The 25,115-nt window shown below is 48.7% G+C and overlaps 1 protein-coding gene across 5 annotated transcripts in view; it reads left to right on the top strand.

The window, feature by feature from the left end:
• Nucleotides 1-25,115, top strand: part of Ulk4 (unc-51 like kinase 4) — a 296,222-nt gene that overhangs the window by 25,549 nt on the left and 245,558 nt on the right. For all 5 annotated transcript variants that reach the window (XM_087905136.1, XM_087905134.1, XM_087905135.1 and 2 more), the window contains 4 exons: nucleotides 811-857; nucleotides 3,756-3,834; nucleotides 19,630-19,737; nucleotides 22,529-22,612. In XM_087905136.1, the coding sequence (XP_087761262.1) occupies nucleotides 811-857; nucleotides 3,756-3,834; nucleotides 19,630-19,737; nucleotides 22,529-22,612 (318 nt within the window). The remainder of the gene's footprint in view (nucleotides 1-810; nucleotides 858-3,755; nucleotides 3,835-19,629; nucleotides 19,738-22,528; nucleotides 22,613-25,115) is intronic.

The following is a 25,115-nucleotide window of genomic DNA, read 5'->3' on the forward strand; positions in this document are numbered from 1 at the left end:
ATCACTTCCTTGAAGCAGCTGTGTAGATATTGTCAGACTGTGGCCTTTGTAGTGTTCAGCTTGCCATTTTTGTTAGTGTTGATTGGGAGCCATTGTACCTGTCTGTGTCCAGGAGGCGGCCCTTCATGCTACTGTGAATGCCAGTGACCTGGGCTCCTGCTCTGGGTCCCCTGGAGAGACACCAGGGCTTCCGATGTATAGAAGGATGTCAGGCCTCAGAGGCCTCGCTTTCTGCTCTCCTGGGGGTAACCCTGGGGTTTGCACAGTTGCGCTTTCTTTTGGGCCCCTAAGGTTGGCCTGAAGAGTTTCAGTTTATTTTGCTCCTAAGTCAGTATGAGGGTTGTGGGTGTCTGTTGGGGGCAGGAAGCCAATTGTTAGGGGTATTAAGTAATAGGACAAATCAAACATCTTGTTCTTATTTTTTAAAGACTTTTTTGTTATGTTTGTGTGTGTGTGTGTGTGTGTGTGTGTGTGTGTGTGTGTGTGTGTACACCAGGTGCTCTTGGGACCAGAAGAGCGTGTCAGGTCTCCTGGAGCCACTGTGTGGATACTGGGAATTGAACATGGGTTCTTTGAAGGAGAACATGCTTTTCAACTGCTGAGCCCTGTCTCCAGTGCCCTGGTCTTAGTGTTGGTTTATGTTTCTTGCTGGCACTGTGGCTGCGTTTGTGTGTCTGTCGTCTATCTGTAGTTGCCTCCCTGGGGTGGTTCCCATCTAGCTGTATAGATTTCCCTGTTAATTCAGATACTGCTTTGGATGCCCTGATGAATAAAACTTACATTTCGATGTTTCTCTTTTTCTAATTCTAGTTCCAGTTGCTAATCCAGCATTTGCGAATAGCTCCAAACTGGGATATGTAAGTAATATTCGTATTTTAAAACCTATTCTTGGGAGTTTTATAGTTGCTCCCATGAGCACAGTCTGGTCATCCTAAGAGAACCTGAGGCAATCCTGAGTCGCTCACAGATGAGCGAGGAGAGGTGTGGAAGTGGCTGCTGCTTTGTTTTCTCAGTCCGGAGCCGGACACCCTGTGTTATCGGCCATCACTTTTCTGGCCCCGCCTTTTGACTGTGCTGCTTCTGTCTCTCCCTTTCCTTCCTGGGCAGGAGCTTCCCCACGGTGTCATGGAAACCAGGGGACTGTTCTACAGAGTGCTCTCTCTCTGTGGATGGTGCAGGCTCTGGCTCTCCTTGCTGGTGGGACATGGTCACACGATGGGCTGTTCTGAGGAGTTTATGTAGGGTACAGAAGTGTGTGGTGGGGACCCCAGATCTGCCCCTGCGCAGATCACAGTTCCTGCTGAGCCTCGCTGTGGGGGTTGTGTTACCCACTCAGTACATCCTTGGCCACATGCGTGAGGCCAGAAGACGGAGCTGCTGCTTCTGAGTCTGGTCCACATTGGGGGTGTTGTGATTATCTGGTCGCTGGCACCTTGGAGACTCTCAGAAAGGAATGCGTGGCTGCTGTGGCCGGCAGAGGTGCGAGGGTGGTTGGTTACTCCTCCATGCTGGTGAAATATGTGGGCAACCATGAGAGTTTGCAAAAGGCTTTGAAGGAAAATTTTTCTTGTATCCCAGCCGCCGCTGTTCTCCTTGGAACTGGGATGCTGGGTAATAGCTGAGCGTTCTGCAGCCATGGAAAGGCTGCCCTTAGGCAGATATCAGTTTTTTTTTTTAGTCTGGAGCGCCCCCTGCTGAACAGAAAATGGTTCAGGTCTTTCCAAGCACTGTTTAAAAACCTTTTTTTTTTTTTACTATTTAAATTGAATTTCATTTACTAAAAAAAGTGTGTTTTAATTGTTTGTTTTTTATTTTTTTATTTTTTGAGACAGGGTCTTACTATGTATCCCAGGCTGACCTTGAACTCCTAGCGTTATGTCTTCCTGAGTGCTGGGGTTAGAGGTGTGTGCCACTTTGCCCAGCCACGGGAGTTTTGATTGGATGAAGCTGAGGCTGGACAGTGGGCAGCCCTCCGCTGGGCCTTCTTGTTCTCTCTCATGTGCCGCTTTCAGTTTTCCAAGTTTGTCCTACATAGAGGAACACAGACTTAGCCAGGCATGGTGTGACTTTATGTGTCTGTCCTCCCCACAACACACATGTTTTTAATGTTCTTGACAACCTGAGACCATTTCCTGTCGTCCTGCCTCTGCCCCCATAGTTCTGGGGTACAGGTGTGCACACCACCGCATCTGGCGTTGTCATCTGTGGGTCAGAAGGGTTTCTCCTCCACTTCCAACCTTTCAGTTTACGGTTGTCACAGGTAAGTGAGCCTGTCTTTCATCCCAGCAGGCTCCTGAGGGGTCTGTGCCTAGTCAGCTCTCATCAAGGAGAGGGGGTTTCTTGTACGTTTTCATCTATGGGACTTACTTGATTGTGGTTTACAGCTTTTGGCATTTGATGTATAAGACACTCAGAAGTAGCCGGCACGGCAGTGATCTACAGTCTGCAGTCCTCAGGAAGCTGAGGGGGAGAATCGGGGGTTCAAGGACATCCTGGGGGCCATGTGATGAGATCTCAGCTCGGAGAATCAGCAAGAGTTGAGGCCTGTCAGGGCCGGCTCTGCTGTGGGAGGTGGACACAGACTGCCCTGGCTGCATGTCTGAGTCCTGCAAAGCCTTGCCTAAGAAACCAAAACACAAGGAGTGTGGATCTTAACTCTTCACCATGTCAGTTTTCAAGGAGAGAAAGGTTTAAAATTTATTATTCTTTCACAATTTCATGCATATGCGGTGCCCTTTGATGACATCTCGGCCCTTATCCTTTCTCGTATCCCTGCTTTCCAGGGCACCCCTTCCCTCCATGTCCATGATCGACAGATCACTTCTTAAGTATTTTTAATTTTTTGTTCATTTGTTTACTTACTTATCTGTTCAGCCTACCTCATTTATTTATTTACTTTTTTTTAAAAGATTTATTTATTATGTATACAACATTCCTTCCATGTGTGCCTGCAGGCCAGAAGAGGGCACCAGTTCTCATACAGATGGCTGTGAGCCACCACGTGGTTGCTGGGAATTGAACTCAGGACCTCTGGAAGAGCAGCCAGTGCTCTTAACCTCTGAGCCATCTCTCCAGCCCTCTCCCCCCAGTGATTTTTTTTTCTAATCAACATGACTTTTCTACATTACTGTTTTCAAATCTCCCTGCTTAGTACTTTATCAATGTCCTTTCCTGTGGGACACCAGAAGCCACCTCCTTGAAACCAGTGTTTATGACAAAAGAAGAAAAGAGGCCGGGGCGGTGCTGCGGTTAGGAGCCAGCAGCTTTCACAGAAGACCGGTCCCAGGGGACCAGAGGCCCCCTTCTGGCCTCCATGGGCACTGCATGCACATGGTACACATACGTGCTACTTACAGCAAAACACGATTACATATAAAATAAAAATAAAGGGGAAAATTAAGCAAAACAGAAAAGTGCTCATGACCTTCTAATTGTAAGGTTTTCCATCTCTATGCTTTGTAAGCTACAAACTGTCTAAACGTTGACACTGCCACTCACATTCCCTGTGTGTGTGATAAGGAGTGGTTATGTGTTTGCTCCAGTGCACACATGGAGGTCAGAGGACCCCCTTCAGGGCTGGTTCTCTCCTCCTACCATGTGGGTTCCAGGATTGAACTCAGGCCATCAGACTTGGTGGCAAGCTCCAGTACCCACTGAGCCCTCTTGTCGGCCCCACTTGCCCGTCATACGGTGGCTAGCAGTAGTGACTGGTGTCCGACCACACTTCAGAGCCTGTGTTTTCTCTCTCTCTCCAGACGGTCCAAGGTTGCTCGCGTGATCGGCTTGCTGGCCTTACACACCACAGAACTTCAGGAAAACACGCCGGTTGTCGAGGTGATGTCTTTCTTTATGACGTTATGTGTGGCAGAGAAGATCGCTTTTGGTTTTGCGGTTTATAGCACGCAGCTTTCATTGACTTTCATTTCATTTTAATTTGAGGAACTGCGGTTGTTGTAAGGCACCGACCTTGGGGTCCTCCCAGCCCTGGGCTCTAACCCACAGTTCAGCCTCATGGAGAATTCGGCCTCTGGTTGGACGCAGAGGCCGCGGGATGGTTGAGAGCACAGCTCACATTTAAGTCAGTTTCTTCTGGGTTTTCACCCTGAATTTGGTATTACCCCTTGTCCCAGGACAGCGGCTCTCTGACAGGTGAGCCCAGGGTTTGAGGGTCCCTTATGTACTGAGGACATTTGGAACCAGGGTTGTGCTGGGGATCTCCCCTAGGGCCCAAACTGAGCGCTGATATTAGACAGGGTTTTGGCAGGTGTGGTGGTGCACATGTTAATCCTAGTAGAGGCAGACCTGGTCTACATAGGCGTTCCAACTCAGCCAAGACCCTGTCTCAAACAATTGAAAGAGGAAAAAAAAACAAACCAAAAACGTATGTGACTCTGGATCTGTGTGGAAACAGTTGCCATTGTTTCTACACCAGTTCGGCAGAGTCGATGGCTCCCTTCTGTCTCTTCTGCGGATTGGCAGTGATCTTTGTCCTCAAGAGTCAAGTAGCTGAACATCACCATGGTCTTCAAGGCTAAAGACTGGAACTTGGGGTTGGTGGAACATTTGTAGGGCAGAAACCGGGATGTGGTGTTGAAGCTGCAAGGGGGATCATTCAGTCAGGAGGACTTCCTGTAGTGATGGGTCACCCAATGAGAGGCTGAGGGCTGTGAAGGAATGAGTGGGCCCCACGGGATGAACAACTCCTGTGAGGAGCCAGCAGTGGAGAAGCTCAAGAGCCAGGATGTGAGCGTAGGTAAAACCGGCTGTGGGGACTGGTGGACGGCACAGCCAGTGAGCTGTCCAGGGCTACACTGCAGAGACTTGTTGTGGAGTTTGTCTGGGACTCAGGATTTGATTCCAAATGAGAGAGGAGATCCTAGGGGGCTCATGAACCATGAAATCATGGGTGTGGCTTCTGACTAATGAGATCCATCTGCTAAAATGCTGGAGAAGGTTCAGTGAGAGGGTGGGGACGTTGGTGAACTGCATCATATTATCACTGGGGAAACTGGGTGTCCAGGATGGGCGGACTGAGTAAGAGTCGAGAGGGCAGTGCTGAACTGGCTTGTACGTATCCGACTGGGCTGCCTCGGAGTGGCTGGCCACACTCTGGAGAAGCTGAGAGCCCGGCAGCTTCTTCCGCGCAGGCTGGAGGTCCCATCAGTCCTGGTCTGGTGCTGAGGGCCTGGAGGATTCCTGCAGAGACACCCGTCTTCAGCCCTCTTTAGAAGGCCGAAGAAACTGGAGTCTGATGCCAGCTCAGGATGGCGACAGCAGTGACAGGGTAGATGAACCGGCCAGATGTGGAGCAGGCAGGCAAAGCACAGTGCTTTTCTGAGGACCTCCTCAGGTCTGGGCTTTCTGGGAAGGTGCTGTGTGCCTTCCTATGGGTGACCTGACCGAGACAGCCCTTCCAGGCCTGCCCAGGGCTTGTCCCAACTGCCTGCAGCTCCAGTTAAGTTGACCAGACTAGCCGTCACTCACCCAGACACACGCATGCAGGCTTGTTTCTCGTTACTCTTTGATGCCCTTGACAGATTTCCAAATTACTGTGATAGCATCTGAAAGCAGCAGAAGCTAGCAGTATGAATTCTGTGTTTAATGTTCACAATGCTGAATCATCATAGACCTGCAAACGGAAGCCAGAATGACATGTCACGTAGTCCCCCTGTCAAAACTCCAAACTCCACATAAATGTTGGAAGGCACGGGGAACAGTGACTTTCCCAGGCTGTGGGTGGGAATGTGAATGAGCATGGTGGTTCCGGAAAACCCGCTGTGTCTCCCAGAGCCCTGTTTGTTATCTTGTGACTCAGTGCTGCGTGACGTGTGGAGGGATGTGTATCTGTGTGCTACCTGTACCAACCCCACATCTAATAGAGTAGACGGAGCGTGGCTTGCTCTCTCCATAAGGCACCAGCAGCACTAACAATAATGAACTGCAGCTCTGGGCTGGAGTGAAACTCGTGGTTGGCGCTCGTCGTGGACGTGAGCGGGACATGCCATGAAGTGACCATGAGGAGGTATTGAGAGGTGCCCAGGGCTGTGGCTGCTCTTGTCCTCAGGGCCAGCTCCCCTGGAGATCTTGTTTTAGGGTTCCATCAGGGACTCAGCTGTTCACATGCTCGCCCAAATCCCAGTCCTCCTCGAGGAGCACATGGCTTCAGGAGGACACACAGAGTCATGAGGGAGGACGGGGCATCACCTCTTCACATCCCCGTTCCCGACGAGGGCGGCCTCATGGCATGACTGGGGAAGCTGGGCAGAGGTCAGCCCTGAAGCTGAGAAGCTTCCTCCATTCCCATGGAGTCTCGTGCCAAGGACTCCCTGTGCCATTGGCTGACAGATGGTCCTCACTGAAGGAATCCTATGGAGTCACCTGGGACCTGCCAGTCACCTTAGCGACGGGCTCGCCTCTCTCTTTCCTCCACACCTGTGCTTGCTCTTGCTGTTGCCAATGGAGAGCCCGTGCCCATCACTTCCTGGGTCACTCTGTCGCCAGGCTGTCTCAGGCCACTTCCGTGAGGTTCTGTCTCTGTCCTTTGCAGTCTCCCTTCCCAGCTTGTGCTTGTGTTTTATTGGCTGAGTTGCAGGGACGTGGAAAACACCCTCTTGTTTCTTTCTCACTTCCTGCTTCTCAGCCTCACCCATGATTTGTTTTATTATTGTGTGTAGTGTGTGTGTGTGTGTGTGTGTGTGTGTGTGTATCCGTGCACACCATCACTCCTCCACCTGTCCTTGCAGACAGGGTCTCACTGACGGTCTGGACCGGCTGGCCAGGAGCTTGGGGATTTGTCCCCACCCACACCTGCTTTCATACCCTCAGTACTCGGGTCACAGATGTGCACGACCATGTTTGACTTTATGTCAGTACTGTGGGTCAGAGCTCAGGTCCACACCCTAACTGAGCCTCCTCCCCAGCTCCCATGTTTCACAACTTCAATAGGATATTCTATTTGGCAGAAATTGAAAATACTGTCTTCAGTTCCAAATGTGTTATCGGGTAAGGAAGCACTCTTTCTGTGTCTGGTCACTGGGACACACTGAGACAACGCCACAGCCTGGAAACATCAGGTGCCGGCCGCCAGCTGGTTACCAAGCTCAGGGGCCCTGACCCGCTGTGGCACCGCAAGATGAAAATCTGTGTTTTGCTAATCAGCCATCCGTGGGGAGAGACAGGCTTGGCTTTTTGGCTACGGCCCTGGATTCCACAGGAAGAAAGAGTGTATGTTTAGCTGTTGGGTGGACAGTTTTGAAGTAAACACACACATAGTGAACTAAGTTTTGTTGAATAATGGGGAATTTACACAGTGTGTTGAAACAGCTCTAGGTACACATTTCTGGTAGTGTGCGTGTGTGTTTTCCCAGATAGGGTTTCTTTGTATAACGGCCCTGGCAGTCCTAGAACTAGCTCTTGTAGACTAGGCTGGCCTCAAACTCACAGAGATCCACCTGTCTCTGCCTCCCGAGTGCTGGGATTAAAGGCGTGCAAATTACACCCGACTGTATTCTATATTTATAATTTATATAATTTTTCCTTTTTTGCACTTTAAAATACTTTTTTGTAAGTAGTCGGCTGTATTAATTCCAGAAGCCGCCAGGGGGCAGCCAAGCACTGGGGAAAATGTAGTGCGTGCCTGTTTGTCTTTAATCTGGAGTCTGCTCTGGGGGATTAGCAGGCACAGGTACTGGTTACATTTTACAGTGTTTAGACATTTCCGCTCAGAATCTGGCAGTTGTGTTGATTGCTTTCCGTTTGAGGGTTACCAAGATTGGCGTAATCCCGAGCAGACTTGGCTGCCGGTGTGTGACTTCCAGAGGTGCCATCGGTGGGCCTCGGGTCAGAACTCCTGAGGTCTGGTCTGTGTGAAACTCACTCTGACCCGCTCGCTCGGCTTCCTCCGGCCTCATCACTCTACAGAAGGGCGCTGGCCAAGGCTAAGCCTTCTTCTTTGGCTCTGTCACCGAATTCTCTCTGAAGAGTAGAGCTGTTTAGCGTGCTGACCAGTCTGGAGCCCATTACTGTTCCTGTTAAGAGCTCTCAGGATGAGCCCTCGTGTGTGGTCCGTGTGTTTGGTCTCTGGAAGGCAGTAGATGCTTTAGGATGCTGAACATAGGCCTGTAAGCCCGAGAACCGGTGGCGCAGGTTAACCCTTTCATGGACGTTTTCTTACTCCGGAAAATTTCAAAACATAAAAGTAAAGTGTGCAGTAAACTGAGGCAGCTCTCCGTGCCTTTGAGCACTTGGTCGTCCTCCGTCTCCCCGTTTCTTTCTCCTCTCCTTTTTCCTTTCTTCTTCTCACTCGCTTTCTTTCTGAGTCATTTTTAAAGAAAATAATTTCAGTTTACTCGTAGTTACGATTCATATGACTGGATTTTTGTTTATGCATATTTGTGTGTCTCTGTGTGAGTACAGACAGATGTCCTGGAGGCTAGACGAGGGTCCTGGATCTTCTGAAGCTGGGATTGCTGGGTGCTGGGAACACACTCGAGGCTCTGCAGGAGCTGCGGGTGAGCTTCAGTTCTGAGCCGTTCTCCCAGGCCGCGCTTGGGTCCCTAGCCGTCACTTTATGCAGCTTCTGGGGCTGGGGCTGGAGTGGCGTGCGCCACACTTTTGGGGACACCTGCATTTCCTATTGACACTAGAACCTGGTTTCCTCTATGGTTTTTCTTTGCAGCATTTATTATTGTAAATATTCTAATTATAAAAGTGTGTTTTTCTATTTATGGCAGTGTAGTTATATAAACCTTCTAACAACCCCCTCCCCAGCAAACAAGGAGGAGACATTGAAAGACAGGGTAGAATGTGGCCTGGAGGTGACTCGGCTGGAGAGCTCGGGTGTCATCACCTACAGCCCCGGTGCGGCTAATTTCAGTGAGCTCGCCCTTGGACTTTTCTGGTAAACAAGCTTTTGTTTATTTTCTGTTGAAAATGTGTTCAATTAGTTAATGATACTTCAGTGAGCTGGTTGGGATAGGACACAAAGTTATTGAAAGCAAAAGAGCATGAAACAAACGATAACATATTTCATTAATTCTTTGGGGATGTTGTGCAGTGTGAGCCAGAGCCTCCCACGCATTGTCAGGTGAGACTGGTCAGCTGCGGTGAATACACAGGACACATCTGTCAGGGCAGTGACTCTGAGGGCCGCTGGGGGTGGGGTTGGAACCCAGGGTGAGGTGCATGGTGGAGGATGATAGGTAGACCTAGCCCAAGTTCTGTCAGCAGGGATGTCTGACCCATTCTGTCCCCTCCAGCATCGGAGGACCCTGATGTCACTAGCCTGCTTCCTGGTGGCCTCATGGACCCTCAGGGGCGCAGGCTGGCCCGTTCTCCATTAGTCAGGCTCTCAACAGAGGCGGTAGCCAGGTCAGCTGGAGTGAGCTCAGGCCTTGTTTTCTAACCCTGATCCTGATGAAGGCCAGCTCTCCCGGCTGACTGTGTCCGCCCTCTGTTGGTCACTCATGTGGAGCACCGAAGTTTCTAAACCGTGCTCTCAGGGAAAAACTGCCTCCATACTGTTTCTGTTTATTGTTCGTCCGTTTAAGGATATAAAAACGCAGGTTTGCTCCAAGCTTCTGACCCACTGGGCACGAGCCAGAGCTGGCCCGGCTCTTCCCGCAGTCCTCTTCCATCTAATATAGGTGTGCTAATCCCAAGGTTGTGGTTCTCAGGGGTTCCTTTCCCCACTGTTTTTCTGGGCTCCCATTTTTTTTTGGGGGGGGGTTGCAGCAATGCAGCCTTCTGAACTACGTGGATGCTGCTGTATTGTGCAGATGCCCCTGTGAGCAGTCCTGTTCCTTCGGTGGGGGAGGCAGCTGAGCACGAAGTGACAGCGATACCGTGAGAGCCCCAGCGTGGACAGGAGCGAGGAACTCCAGTCGGCTCGGTCTTGTAAATACATTGTTCTTAAAAAGCAGTGTTTGTAGTTGGTTCGTGGATCAACCCAGTTCCCGTGCCCATGGCTTGCAAGCTGTGTCCTGGACCCTCCAACCAATCCAGTTGTACAAAGGTCGCTGTACTGCACCCTGCCCCTTGTTACAGTACCAGCCAGGGCATGGCAGGTGGTTGTGTTCCAGTTTGTTCTGGAGTTGTGCGGCTGGCTGCTGACTTCCAGATGGAGTAGGGCTGTGGCAGGAAGAGTGACAAGGCCAGGCTGGCTCGGGCAGCTAGAACTTTGCTCAGGTCACGTACAGCATCTCTGTTGTTAGAAGTCATTTCCCGTAGCGTGGCACATGACGGGCTGCTGCCATGTTCCCTCAAAATGGCAGGCTCACCAATGATCAGCAAGAGGGTGGGGCTCCAGAAACCCAGAGGGCCTCACCCAGTGATGGACCACCTTTATTGTGGAGGGCAGCCTGCAGTCTAATAACTAATGTCTGTCTGTCTGTCTATTATTTGCTTTTTCAAGACAGGGTTTCTCTGTGTAACCCTGGCTGTACTGGAACTCACTTTGCAACCAGATTGTTCTTGAACTCGTAGAGATTCACCTGTCTTTGCCTCAGTGGGTACTAGGATTAAAGGTGTGTGCCTTTAATATATTTTGTGTTATTTGTTTTCATGTATGCGTATACCTCCCTGTTTGCATGTGCACCACCTGCATGTGGTTGCCTGCCCAGGCCAACGAGGGCATCGGATCCCATGGGACCGGAGTTACAGGCAGCTGCGAGCCATGTGGTGTGGGTGCTGAGGACCAAGTCTAGGTCCTCGGTAAGAGCAGCAGTGTAACATGAGGGGCCGGCTTGTTGGGATTTCCGTCCCGCCCGGTACCCCAACAGCCGGCAAATCCCAAAGAGAAATTACACACAGGACTCCATAAGGTTATAAACTGATTGGTCCATTAGGTCAGGCTTCTTGTTAACTCTTATAACATATATTACCCCATTATCCTTATCTATGTTAGCCACATGGGCTCAGTACCTTTCTCAGTGTGACAGCTTACATGTTGCCTCTTTGGTGGTCTGCGCAGGAATGCTGAGAGAGTTTCTACTTCCAGAATACTCCCAGTCTCTTTGCTCCACCCCTACTTCCTGTCTGGCTTTCCCGCCTATACTGCCTGCCTGGCCAATCAGCATTTTATTAAAATATGATTGACAGAATACAGACAATTCTCCCACACCATTTCCCTCTTTTTTTTTTTAAATATAGGAAAATACCCATAGTCCCTTTGTTGGGAATGTGGGCGTAGTATTTCAGGCTACTTCCTGCTGGTTGGGGGCGCTGATAATCTTATGGGGACTTAAAGAAAATTTAAAGTTATAATCAAGTCATGACTGGAGTATCCTGTGAGTCTCGATCATCTCAGGCAGCAGTCTTGAATCAGTTCTGGATGTAGACCTCTGTCATCTGGGCCATCTGTTCCTATCGGAGATTTTTCAGGTGGCCTTCCTTGGTCAAAGGTGATTATTCTTAACTCTGAATAAATCCAGAGTCTCTCGTTTTCTGTGGAAACAAAAGCAAAATCTCTTCTCCAAAGTAACATACCTTTTGACTTCAGTTTTGAAGCCAAGGTATTTTCAAAATTCCTATCTTGGGTTAGTTCAGCAGCATTTATAAACAAAAGTCTTTTAGCAGTTGTTGCTCCTTCCTCAGCAATCAAACAATTTAAAGAGAGCATAATAGCATACAGTATGAAGATTCTCTGTGCATTTTCCATCTTTATGTGGCTTTATTTTAACCTCTATTTCTTTTATTTTTATTTTTAACTTTTGGCTTTTTGAGACAGGTTCTCTGTATATATCTTTGTCCTGGAATAACTCTGTAGACCAGGCTGTCCTTGAACTCACAGAGATTCCTCTGTCTCTGCCTCCCCAGTGCTGGGTAAAGGTGTATGCTACCACACCTTGAAGTCACAGAGATCTGTCTGTCTCTGTCTCCCAGGCATTGGGATTAAAGGCGTGTGCTACCACACCTTGAAGTCACAGAGGTCAATCTCTACCTCTGTCCCTTGAAGTCACAGAGGTCAATATGCCTCTGCCTCCCAGGCATTGGGATTAAAGGTGTGTACCACCACACTTAACTACTCTCTTTCTTTCCTTTTAACTTTAAGAACTTTAACTTTTAGCCTGCATATACACACTGTAAACCATTTAGAGGTTTTCTTTCTCTTTGAATCTCTCTTTACTGTATATTTTTCTTTTTCTGACCATATGAGTCTTTAATTTACTAAGCAATATGGAGAGCTGTGGCTTTGATGGCTAGATCCAGCTCATTCCTTAGCTTTTCAGCCTCAAGGCTGAGGTACCAGACAGAGCTGTGTTCACTGCCACAACTCTATGGCGTTTCAAGGTCCTTGCCAGCAAGCAAGCTGCAGCATTCTGCTCACAGACCACACTCAGTCGGACTGCCTGCCTGAAAGAGTCAGAGTTTGCCCTGGCAGGACGGCCCAGAAAACTGGCATTTTAAAACAGCGCAGCGTTTTTCCTGCTACGACTGAAAACCAAAAAGCATGCGTTCAGCTTCTCATCAATACCATTTAAGTGTTTCGCGGCAGGACCTCTTAATGAGCTACAAAGTTTTGCAGCTAAAGCTGAGTCAGGAAGCCTCTCTTAAATGAGAGCATTGCTTACCTCTAGCAAGCAGAGCAGACCCGAGAAATTGCTGCCACCAAGAAAACATGCTTTACTCTATTCTTTCCCAAACTTTCTCAAGCTTTCTGTGGATTCAGTTATCCACGTTGGCGCCATATGTAACATGAGGGGCCGGCTTGTTGGGATTTCCGTCCCGCCCGGTACCCCAACAGCCGGCAAATCCCAAAGAGAAATTACACACAGGACTCCATAAGGTTATAAACTGATTGGTCCATTAGGTCAGGCTTCTTGTTAACTCTTATAACATATATTACCCCATTATCCTTATCTATGTTAGCCACATGGGCTCAGTACCTTTCTCAGTGTGACAGCTTACATGTTGCCTCTTTGGTGGTCTGCGCAGGAATGCTGAGAGAGTTTCTACTTCCAGAATACTCCCAGTCTCTTTGCTCCACCCCTACTTCCTGTCTGGCTTTCCCACCTATACTGCCTGCCTGGCCAATCAGCATTTTATTAAAATATGATTGACAGAATACAGACAATTCTCCCACACCACAGCAGGGTTTGTGACCACTGAGCCACCTCTCCAACCTTGTGTTCCATGTGGGTCTCTTGAGTGCCACACACCGTGAACTTTTTCAAGGTCTGCCTCTTACTGTCTGTCATGTGACCCAGGGTCCTGCCCACCAGGTCCAGTTAGCAGAGTGTCGTCAACATGGTGAAATGGATTGGTGGTTGATGATCAGGGTTCTTCTGGATGGGCACAGCAGGGTACCTGACACAGAGGCACCCATGAAGGTCATTGTCAGCGTCCCCCACTTCCTCTCTGGCCTGGAAAAGGCTGGGCCCCGGCCCCTCAGAGGCTGGTGTTCCCTACACCATGGCATGGGTGGCTCAGAGGGTGAAAGAGAAGACCATACTCTGGAACATCTCAGAATTCCAGGCTGTCTCAGCTTTCAGGTCAATGTTCCTTCACCCTGGAAGCATGGTAGAGTTCTGGGCACCCAGCACAATTCTGTTAAGGGAGTTCCCAGACAACTCAGGGCTCACCTGGTTTTAGACGCAGGTACCTGCTGACCTGAAAGTTCATAATCCCACTGTGTGGGCAGAATGAGCCCCGGCTCAGTACCCTGACCCCCCTTGCCTAATGTCATTGGACACAGTTGACTGCAGTGTGCACTCTAGGCTGTGGGAGCCTCTGAGGGTCCAATCACTCTGACCCCTGGAGCCCAAAGTCGTGTTTGAGGTGGACAGCCTAGCCGACCCCTTGTGGCTCAGTCCCTGGGGGGAGGGAGGTTCTAAGTGTGGGATGCGGCTGCGTTGATGCCTGCTCGGTGCTGCCTGCTCGGTGACGCCTGCTCGGTTGGCGTCTCTGGGGAAACATTTCTCTTACTGCTTCCTTTAGCATCAGAGTCCTGTTTCTGCCTCTCTCTTGCAGACTGACCCATTTCTTATTCATACAGCCTTGGGGTCCCATCTTGATGTTCATGGTCTGTGTGATAGCACACTAAGGACAAAGCCTGGGGTTTGTCTCTTGTTCCTTTTCAAAAGTCATTTCAAAGTCACCAAGAGTCACCACCCGCTCTCCCGAGTTAAGGCTGCCTGTGTGTTGGCCAAGTTTCTTATTTCCTCTCACCTTTTTCTCCTGTCTCTTTTTGGTCTTTGATCTTCCTTCCTTCTTTCCTTCCTTCCTTCCTTCCTTCCTTCCTTCCTTCCTTCCTTCCTTCCTTCCTTCTTTCCTTTCTTTTTCTTTTTCCCCCAGCTCAGTTGTGAGTATATCACGCTTATCTAATATACACTAATCCCAGTAGGAGACATTTAGAATATTTTCTTGCCATCTCTCAGAAGTGGGCAAAGGGATCTTGTTATCACCCATCTCTTCATCTGCGTGGTGAGGTTCAGCACTCCACGGTTGACAAAGTGCTTTTGTGTTTATTTTATCGTGCATATGCATTGAAACATCTTCCTTGTGGGTTCAGGAGAGGCGCTGAAATGGGTTGCTGGGGAATATGAAGGTTATCAGTGCCATAGCCAGCCAGCACATAGTGTGGGAGGTCTGAGGAGAGATCACGCCCCAGCAGTAAAGACACAGTATGGCAGTGACTCTGAAGAGAGGATTTAGGACCCACACAACAGAACAAGTGTCTCTTCTCATCTCTGGGGAGAGGTTTAGACTCTCTGATTTCCAGGAAGAAGGCAGAGAAGAAGGATGGAGTCAAGATGTGGGGCCACCAATAGTCACTCTAGGTAAACTCACTTCCCTTGGCGAGAGATGCTGGTACCTGCTCATCGCATTTTATGTGAATGGGCATTTATTTCTAAATGTACATGTGCACCATGTGTGTACAGTGCCTGAGGAGGCCACAAGAGGGAGACAGATTCCCCGGGAGATGGATTAAGACAGTTGTGAGCCACCCTGTGGATTCAAATCCCTGTCCTCTGGAAGAGCTACCAGTGCTTTTAACCACGGAGTCGCCTCTCCAACCCCCTTCCTTTCTTTTTAACATTAATATTTATTTAAAATGTAAAGATAAATGGGAAACCAATATTATGGTATTGCAGAGATCTGTTAAACACCACTCATGTTAACTCTAGGTGGGATATGGGGTCGCTGGTGTAACTCCCCTCTATGTGTCTGTTTACAGGGCTAAAGTCCCTCGGGCTTACGACTTTAAGGGTGCGCAGCATTAAAATGGTCTTAATGTCCAGGACGCTCCCCTCTGCAGACATCAGTGGGTTCTATAGAACCGAGAGATACTGCGAACCCCAACAGCTAGCACCAGGAACAGAAAACCCAGCCTGAAATCTGCTTGTAAGATGTCTGATTTTTTTATAGTCAGCCTGTTAGTTCAAGGTTATTGCTGGTTTTTATGCAGCAATTCCACAGATGCTGGGTGCACTCCCAGTGGCATCCCCCAGTGGTAGTACCTTGGGATGTGCTCAGGAAAGCAGCCTCAGTGTTTTGAGGGCCCTCCAGATCCTTACGACTTTGTCCGTCTTCCCTGTGGCTTGTGCACTCCCGTTTTACCTCCGCCAGCCTCTTCCCCGTGTCTCTGTTTGGCCCCTTTGGGAGTGCTGCTCAGAGAGCAAACAGTGTGTGGTCTTTGGCTTTCCCCCTGCAGTGTAGTATTGCTGTGCCCTATCTGCATGCTTGTGCATCAGTAGTTGGCTCCCTGTTTTGTTTTTTGAAGCAGCTTCCATTGCACTCTCGCGCCACACTGTGTGTCACCGTTAGCCCTGTGACAGACACCTGGGTCCTCTCCAGTCTTGAGAATTACAGACAGAGTTGCTGGAAACAGGTTTCTTTACAAATGCTGTCTCTAGAGTAACTGTTCAGGGGAAACAATTGCCAAGTTTAATTTTTCTTTTCAGTGCTAGGGATTGCACCCGCCACTTTTGCAGGCCAGGCAGAGGACCTGCCGCTGTGTGCACCTGCCAACTTTGCAGACCAGGCAGAGGGCATGCTGCTGTCCTGCACCCTCAGACTTTGGCTTTTGATGTGGAGTTTTACATACGGCACAGACTGGCCCTGTTTCTGCCTGTGCGTGTGTGCTGCAGTGCACACTCCTGACTTTAAAAGACACTGAGCTGGTTTGCAGCATGGCTGTCCTATTCACACCCCACTGTCAAGGTGTGGGTGATGTGGCTTCTCCCCAACTCACACCCCACTGTCAAGGTGTGGGTGATGTGGCTTCTCCCCAATTCACACCCCACTGTCAAGGTGTGGGTGATGTGGCTTCTCCCCAATTCACACCCCACTGTCAAGGTGTGGGTGATGTGGCTTCTCTCCAATTCACACCCCATTGTCTAGGTGTGGGTGATGTGGTTTCTCTCCAATTTACATCCCATTGTCTAGGTGTGGGTGATGTGGTTTGCTATGGGAGCTCCTTTGGCCAATAGCCTTTAAGACACCAGCACACTTGGGTGTGGTCTCTTATACCATAAATGCAGCTGTAGAACATGTGCTCACTCTCTTGTTTCTGGCTCTTGCTTCCTGCTGCGAGACTGTTCCTGTTTCCTGTTCCTGCAGAGGACTGTGATCTGTGAGTCTCCCCTAAATAAACAACCCCTTATTATACATAATTCTGAACTAGTGTGGGATTATTTTGTAACTTCTGTCATCATGACTTCTTTCCCTGATTCACACCCACTGTCAAGGTGTGAGTGATGTGTCTTCTCACCACCCCCGTTGGTTCTGATTCTCCCTCTGTGATGTTGTGTTTTAGCTGTTCTGATAGGTGTGCGGCAGTGCCTCATTTGTGGGTTAGTTTGCATTTCCCTGATTTCTGTGGTATTGAATTTGCTGGCTGTTCATCCTTTTTGGCACAGTGTCTCCATGCCTTCGATGTTAGATCAGCCTTTACTAGCCTTAGACAGAGAAATTCACCTCATGGTCATTCTCTAGACAGTTTGTGTCTAAGCTGGTGGTCCATCAAGTTAGCTGTGCATGGTGTTGGCTGAGGCTGAGGTCCCTTGTGCTTTTCTTGTGGCTGTCCAGTTTCCCAGGCTGACCGACTCTGAGTCACCCTGTGGGTTTGTCACGTTGGTAGGACCCACTCTTGGGTGCTGTTTGTGGCTACCTTTCTGTCCAGCCTCGACCATCAGCGCTCTCTGTGGTGAGATCTCTGTCCAGCCATGGTCATCAGCTCTGTCTGTGGTGAGACCTCCTTGTGTTCTTGAAACACTGTTGTGTAGTCACACACAGCCCCAGCCTCTCTGCACCCTCACCCTAGCCCATGTGTATTCGGGAGTCTCACATTTGTTCTTCTGTGAGAACCCAGAGGAGTGGACCTTGAAGTACTGTGGGTGTGGGTTTTCTTGTGTTTGCTTTACATTGTTTGAAGCTCTATAGCTGGGGATTCACATTTAGGATTGCTGTGTGTGCACGCGTGTGTGCATGTTACGTATACATGTGCATATATGTAAATATATATGAACATGTGTATGCATGCCTGTATATAATGTATGCATGTAGGTATGTACATGCACATATGTATATATTTAAACATATATGTGCATTCATGTCTGTATTCATGATGCACATCTATGTATGTGTGTGAATATGCATATGTGTGTTTGTGAATATGATATATGAGTATATGTATATATTTGAACATATGTATACATTGGTACATAATATATGCATGTATATATATGCATATATGTGAAAATTTATGTGTGTACATGTCTAGTGCATGATGTGTGTATGTATATATGCACATGTGTATGTACATATGTGAATGTACATACAATATGTGCATGCACACCTCTGTTTACAATGTATATATGAACATATGTGTGTATATATGTATAGCTTATATGTATGTGTGCATGTAGTCTATGGATGTATAGGATATATTTATGTGTATGTGCATGTATCCTTATGTATGTAAGCAGTCTTTGTATATGATGTATGTATATATGTATATGTGTGTACATATATTTTTGCTGAATTGGCTTCTTTACTGTCATGCAAGGTTTCATTGGCCTCTGAAGGGTTTTAGTTTGCTCAGACGTCTCTGCTGTCAGTACAGCTGTTGTTGATTTCCATCTGCTGCTACTGTTACAGCTTTCCTCGTCTTTTACAGTCCATCTACCATTTTTTTTTAAATTTATTTATTTACTATGTATACAATATTCTCTCTGTGTGTATGCCTACAGGCCAGAAGAGGGCAGCAGACCTTATTTCAGATGGTTGTGAGCCACCATGTGGTTACTGGGAATTGAACTCAGGACCTTTGGAAGAGCAGGCAATGCTCTCAACCGCTGAGCCATCTCTCCAGCCCCCCATCTACCAGTTTTACCAAACTTTTATGTGCGTTTCTTGTACTCAGCTTATAGTTGGGTCATGCTTTGTTTTCATTCTACTCTGTCTTTTAATTGTTGTGTTTATGTCATTTACATTTAATGTAATTATTAAAATATTGCTCATGTATATGACAATTGATTTTTGTTTCCCATTTGCCTTAAATTCCTTTGTTTCCTTTTTACTACCTTGGCGTTTGCAGAACATGCGATTCCGTTTTGACCTTTCTTCCTGTGGTGTTTCTGAATTCTTCTCTTGTGCAGATTTTGTTTAGTAGTTGCTCCTAAGTTTTTATACCAACTTATCAGAGTCCATTAGCATCATCATTTTATTAGTTCAAGGATGGTCTAGAAAATGTCTCCCTTTTAAATGTTTACATTTTTATATTATTGTCTAAATATAATTTTATATTTTTTCCTTAGCCATCAAACATAATTGAAAAGATATAATAGAAGGGAAGCCTGTCCACTTTGTGTCTGCATTTGCCTGCTTTCTCTTGCTTTCCTCCCTACACTTCAAGCTTCCTTTTTCCATCGTTAGCTTTTTCTTTAGAATCATGTACCTTCACCATCCTTCAGGCTAGTTTGTTAGTGACCAGTTGGCTAGTTTTGTAGATAACAAACTTCTGGGCACTGAGAGTTTCAGAGGGTTGGGGACTTAGTGGCCACCAGTGAAGACGAGAAAGAAGGCCGAGGAATGACTTCACACTGGGGCAAACACCACAACCACGTGATTCCTTTCTACAAGCACTTCGGATATAAAACACGCATTGAAGCATATCCGTGTAATGGAGTATTATGTGAGAGGAGAAAAAATGAGCTATAGATATGTACAACAACATGGTCAAATCTCAAATGCAGGATCCCAGAGACAAGGAGTAGATACACAGAATGCGGCTGCATGGACGTAAACTTCAGAGACTGAGGACTACAGACGGGTGGCTGAGAGAAGACTGTTGTCTGGGATTACCCACGGAACAGGAGAAACGCTGGGAACTGAGGGTGTCTCAGTCACAGACACTGTCCGGATGTGTCTCACTGCAGGCTTCACAGGGGCTGGGAAGATGGCCCAACCTGAGCTAGATCCCAGAACCTGCAGTGGAGGGAGAGAACCAGCTCCTGAGCACATCTCTCTTCCTCATGTGCTGTGGCGGGTGTCTCAAAAGAAAATAAGAATTCACAGTTTATTGCTTCTCAGTTGTACTTTGGTGCAGCTGTTTAAAGGCGCCGTGTTAGCCCGTGCTCCCACAATGCAGAGGACATCATCCTGAAGTGACACCCTTTCCCATTACAGGCGATCACACTTTTAACAGAACTAATCCGGGAGAACTTCAGGAGCAGCAAGCTGAAGCAGTGCCTCCTGCCCACACTCGGGCAGCTCATCTACCTCGTTGCCACCCAGGTGAGGCTGGTCAGTGGACTCCCACAGACACCCCTCCCCTCTCTCCTTAGATACCGTCTACTTCTGGGGAATGGATCTCCTGGGATCCTGGTGTCCTCTCCTGTCCCTCCTCCCTTCTCCACCCCCTCTTTAGCTTAGGAAAGTCTCAGGGTATTTTAGAATGAGGGGACTAAGGTTGTTGCTTTCCCATGGTGAGAAAACCCCCGTTTAAATGAGACTGCTCCATACAGAGGTGTACATGACTATGGGAACTTTCCATGGCAGGATGGGGAAATGCAACTGAAGTCAGTGGTCACATGACACACGTGTGGGCTTTAGATAGTTGTGAGCCGACACATCTCACACTTCTGAGCTTTGTATGTTTGGACTGGTTTCTCGCTGTATTTTTTAAGTTTTGTTTCCCCAACTTTCCTGTCTCTAGCCTGCCTTGCCCTGCCGTGCCCGCCTTGCCCTGCTGTGCCCGCCTTGCCCTGCCATGCCTGTGTACCTGTGAACGCATTTTTTCCCATGACATCTGTATTTCTCTCTCAAGACGATCTATTCAGCCTTCCCTGGCTTCCGAGTGGCCAGCACCCTCTCCAGCCTCTTCCCCTCCTGGACTTTCCTTGTAACCCCCGTCTCTACCCTCACGTATTTGTTTCTGTCTCTGTTCTTTCTTCAGCTCTGCCTCGTTGTGGATGCATGTCCATTCAGAAGTCTCAGCTCTGGTACATGTTAGTTAGGTGTCTTGTTGACAGGTGGGGATAGAGCCCAGCACGTGTGGGACCCTGGGATCAATCCCCAGTACACAAACGAGTAAAGAAATATATATATATATATGTGTGTATGTGTGTATGTGTGTGTGTGTGTGTGTGTGTGTGTGTGTGTGTGTGCAGGCCCTAGGGTGGGCAGGGAGGGCTGAGGAGGCTGCAGAATGGGGTGATGGAAGACCGCTGTGGCCCAGATAGATGCCTCACCCCAAGAGCACAGAGAACTCATAAGGTGTTATGATGGCCTCTTAGCTCCGTTCTGGTTTAAGTGAAGGGAACAGATAGAGAAGCGTTTCCAGGTTCCATGAGAATGAGCCAGGGAGGAGCAGTAGTGAGTCTCTGAGTAGAGGGAGCCTCGCTGGGGCTAAGGTTTCGAAGGTCTAGGAGTAGGGGACTAAGGAGAACCCGCTGGATGGTGACATGAAAGACTGGGAACTTGGGTCTGGGGAGATGGAGAAATGGCCAGCTGGGTGTGGTGTGAGTCGGGGTTCCCAGGGCAAGCTGGCTCACAAGGCTAGCTGGATCGGTGGGAGATGGGGTTCCCAGGGCAAGCTGGCTCACAAGGCTAGCTGGATCGGTAGACTCTGGATTCAAGTGAGAGGTGCTGCTTTAATGTAGAAGTGCAGACTCGGAAAGATGGCCGACGTCAACCTCTGGCTGTCACACCTGTCTGTTTGTGAACATAGACCCACACCACACACGACACACACCACAGCATGGTTGGTGACCACACCGTCTGTCTATGTATTCTTACCTGGAGTGGGGTGCAGAGTCAGGTGGAGTGGGCTGAGGAGACTGAGAAGCCAGCAGACGGTGGTGATCTGAGGTGATGGAGAAGGTGGCGTCTCCTGGAGCCCAGGGGCCTAGAGCACACTGTGTAACTGAGGGTGTCTGGAGAGGCAGTCAGTCAGCCTACTGAGGTGGAGACAGGGTTCAGTGGAGGGGGTACATACTGTGTCCAGGAGTGATAGAGGACCCGCTGTCTGAGACCCGTGGGCTTGGAGAAGGCAGACTGGGAATGAAGCCCTGAGCCAAAGTAGATGAAGGTGTTAGTGGGGGCTGTCCCTCAGGACATTGGGAAGATTCCAGCATGTGTGGGGTAGTAGGGGGCTGTCCCTCAGCACACTGGGAAGATTCTCAGTGTGTGGGGGAGTAGGGAGCTGTCCCTCAGCACACTGGGAAGATTCCCAGCGTGTGTGGGGAGTGGGGGGCTGTTCCTCAGGACACTGGGCATTGTGTAGAGCCGTGCTTCCCAGTGTGTGTGGCATGTGCAGAGTGGACAAGGTTATTTCTTTCTCACAGATCTCCCTGAGGAGGGGAGGCCGCACCAAGTGGCAGGAGGGTCACAGGTTAGACACAGAAATAGAGATGGTCAGAGATGCGGAAAAGCCAGAGAGAGGGATCCAGGTGCTGTAGGGTGCTGATGATGCTTTGCTCATGCACTCTGACCTATGGTGTCTCCTCCAGGAACCCCACTACTGGAGAAAGCAATAACCGGCTGCCTGTAGCCTTGGACTTCCCAGTAAGGGCAAAAGTATGGCCAGAAAGGAAGGCATTTCAGGCTTTTGACAGGAGTGGAGAATTGTAGGTCAAGTGATCCCAGTGACTGGGGATGGGGTCTGTGGAAGAAGAAGCAAGGGCAGGGAGCAGATGGACTGGGTCACCTCGGTCACCCTCCCAGAACCTTCTTTCCTCCCTCTGCTTCTCCCTGCTCCTTGTCTAAGGGCTGTGCAAGGTGAGTGGCCCGGCCTTGTCTCTTGGGGCTGCTGGAGCCTGGGTTTTTACCGTGATCACTCTGGTAGCAGCTGCGTGTGCTCCAGATAATGGGTGCTGCTCGGTGGGCTGGGGACACAGCTGGCTGCACATGGGCTGCTCAGCACGCCATGCCAGATAAGAAGCAGACGTGCTGTGTGTGCATGGCAGCAAGCGACCCCGGGGCAGGAGCCAGTGGTGATTTCTCCAGGACCTGGACAGCTTCAGATGTGTGTTGGTGAAGATGTTTGGCGCTATCTTCACTGTCTTCCCTGACCTTCATTTTTCAGGAAGAGAAGAACCAGCACCCCAGGGACTGCTGGGCTGTGCCCTTGGCTGCGCACACTGTGCTGATGAGGTGCCTGCGGGAAGGGGTAAGGAGCCTTTGTTGTTCTCCACAGACCTGGCAGCCGCAGCCGCCCTCCAGGCGAGGAGCGGAGCCTGCAGCAGCCGGGCTTGCTTGTCAGCCCAGTGTTGCTCCTGAATTTAAATAACCCGGGCAAGCTGGCATCCTTGTTTGTTTAAGTACCCTGTTTAAAAGATGATGGGAAAGCCAGGTATGGTGACGCACGCCTTTAAACCTAGCACTCGGGAAGCAGAGGAAGGTGAATCTCTGTGAGTTCCAGGACAGCCAGGGCTACACAGAGAAACCCTGTCTGGGGGCTGGGGAACATGATGGGAAATATGGATGGCGTGGCCTGACCATCTTCTACAGCAGTGGTTGTTAACCTGTGGGTGGCATATCAGGAGTCCTGCATATCATATACTTACATTATGATTTATAACAGTAGCAAAAGTCATGAAGTAGCAACGGAATAATTTTATGGTTGGGGTCACCACAACATGAGGAGCTGGATTGAGGTCACAGCATTAGGAAGGTTGAGAACCCCTGCTCTATAAGACACTGTTAATTACCCTGCCTCTGTCCAAGGTTTTTCCAGGGCAGCCCGGCAGGCAGATGTGCGCAGAGTCCTCTGTGAGCCCAGCTGCCCCATGATGAGCTTGTTGCTGTTGTCCCGAACTCCGCACAGATGGCCGCCCTGTGACCCATTGTCCTCTAGCTCCCATGTCACCGAGCAGAGTGCTTAGAAACTGGCCTAGCAGGTTGGTGGCCTCTATCGATGCCGTTTGACATGGTTCCACCCAAAGAAAAGGCTAAAGACATTAATTACTACAAAAATGTGTCCTGTGTGTGTGGAGTTCTGTTTGGACAGATAAGGGGTGGCATTCACTGTCATTAGGGGCAGATTATATGTGGCCACTGGTCTCATTGAGACTGGCCATTTGGGGTGGGGACTCCCAGAGGTGTTAGGAGTCAGGCTTTGTGTGGGCATCGCAGGTCACTAGGGTGGGCTCCATGGCCGCGAGAGAGTGGGCGTGGGCATCACAGGTCACTGGGGTGAACTCCGTGGCCATGAGAGAGTGGATGTGGGCATCACAGGGCACTAGGGAGAGCTCAGTGACCATGAGAGAATGGGCGTGGGCATTGCAGGTAACAAGGGAGAACTCCGTGACCACGAGAGAGTGGGCGTGGGCATCACAGGTGAGCTCCATGACTCCATGACTGTGAGAGAGTGGGCCCTCTGTTTCTTATTTTTGCCTTTTGATCTCTGTGTGCAAGTTTTGCAGATAAACCAACATGGAGAATACTATTTGATAGCCCTGTAGTTTTTTTTTTGAAGATTTTTAAAATATATTATGTTTTCTGCCTGCATGTACACCTACAGGCCAGAGGAGTGCATCAGATCTCATTACAGATGGTTGTGAGCCACCATGTAGTTGCTGAGAATTGAACTCAGGTCCTTTGGAAGAGCAGGCAATGCTCTTAACCGCTAAGCCATCTCTCCAGCCCCACAAGAATACTATTTGACCACTAAATTATTACTAACAATTTCAAAATATGGATGAAGTTTTGTGTTTTAGTAACACACTTGCTTATTTTTCTTGATTTTATTGAACTATACATTTTTATCTGCTCCCATCCCTGCCTCTCCCCTCCCCTTCAACCCTCTCCTGTGGTCCCCATGCTCCCAATTTACTCAGGAGATCTTGTCTTTTTCTACTTCCCATGTAGATTAGATCCATGTTTGTCTCTCTTAGAATCCTCATTGTTGTCTAGGTTCTTGGGATTGTGATTTGTAGGCTGGTTTTCTTTGCTTTATGTCTAAAAGCCACTTATGAGTGAGTATGTATGATATTTGTCTTCCTGGATCTGGGTTACCTCACTCAAATTTGCTGTTTTCTAGATCGATCCTTTTGCCTGCAAATTTCAAGATGTCATTTTTTTCTTCTGTGTAGTACTCCATTGTGTAAATGTATCACATTTTTCTTACCCATTCTTTGATTGAGGGGCATTTAGGTTGTTTCCAGGTTCTGACTACGACAAACAAAGCTGCTATGAACATAGTTGAGCACATGTCCTTGTGGCACGATTGAGCATCCTTTGGACATATACCCAAAAGTGGTATTGCTGGGTGGGTCTTGAGGAAGGTTGTTTCCTAATTTTCTGAGAAATCATCATACTGATATCTAAAGGGGTTGTACCAGCTTGCATTCCCACCAGCAATGCAGAAGTGTTCCCTTTACCCCACAACCTTTCCAGCATAAGTTGTCATCAGTGTTTTTGATCTTGGCCATTCTTACAGGTGTAAGATGGAATCTCAGAGTTGTTTTTATTTGCATTTCTCTGATGGCTAAGAATGTTGAGCATTTCCTTAAGTATGTTTCAGCCATTTTAGATTCCTCTGTTGAGAGTTCTCTGTTTAGGTCTGTACACCATTTTTTTTTATTGGATCATTTGTTATTTTGATGACCAATTTCTTGAGTTCTTTGTATATTTTGGAGATCAGTCCTCTGTCTGATGTGGGGTTAGTGAAG

This window comes from Myodes glareolus, chromosome 4 (genome assembly GCF_982192425.1).
Source record: "Myodes glareolus chromosome 4, mMyoGla1.1, whole genome shotgun sequence".
Classification (NCBI taxonomy): domain Eukaryota; kingdom Metazoa; phylum Chordata; class Mammalia; order Rodentia; family Cricetidae; genus Myodes; species Myodes glareolus.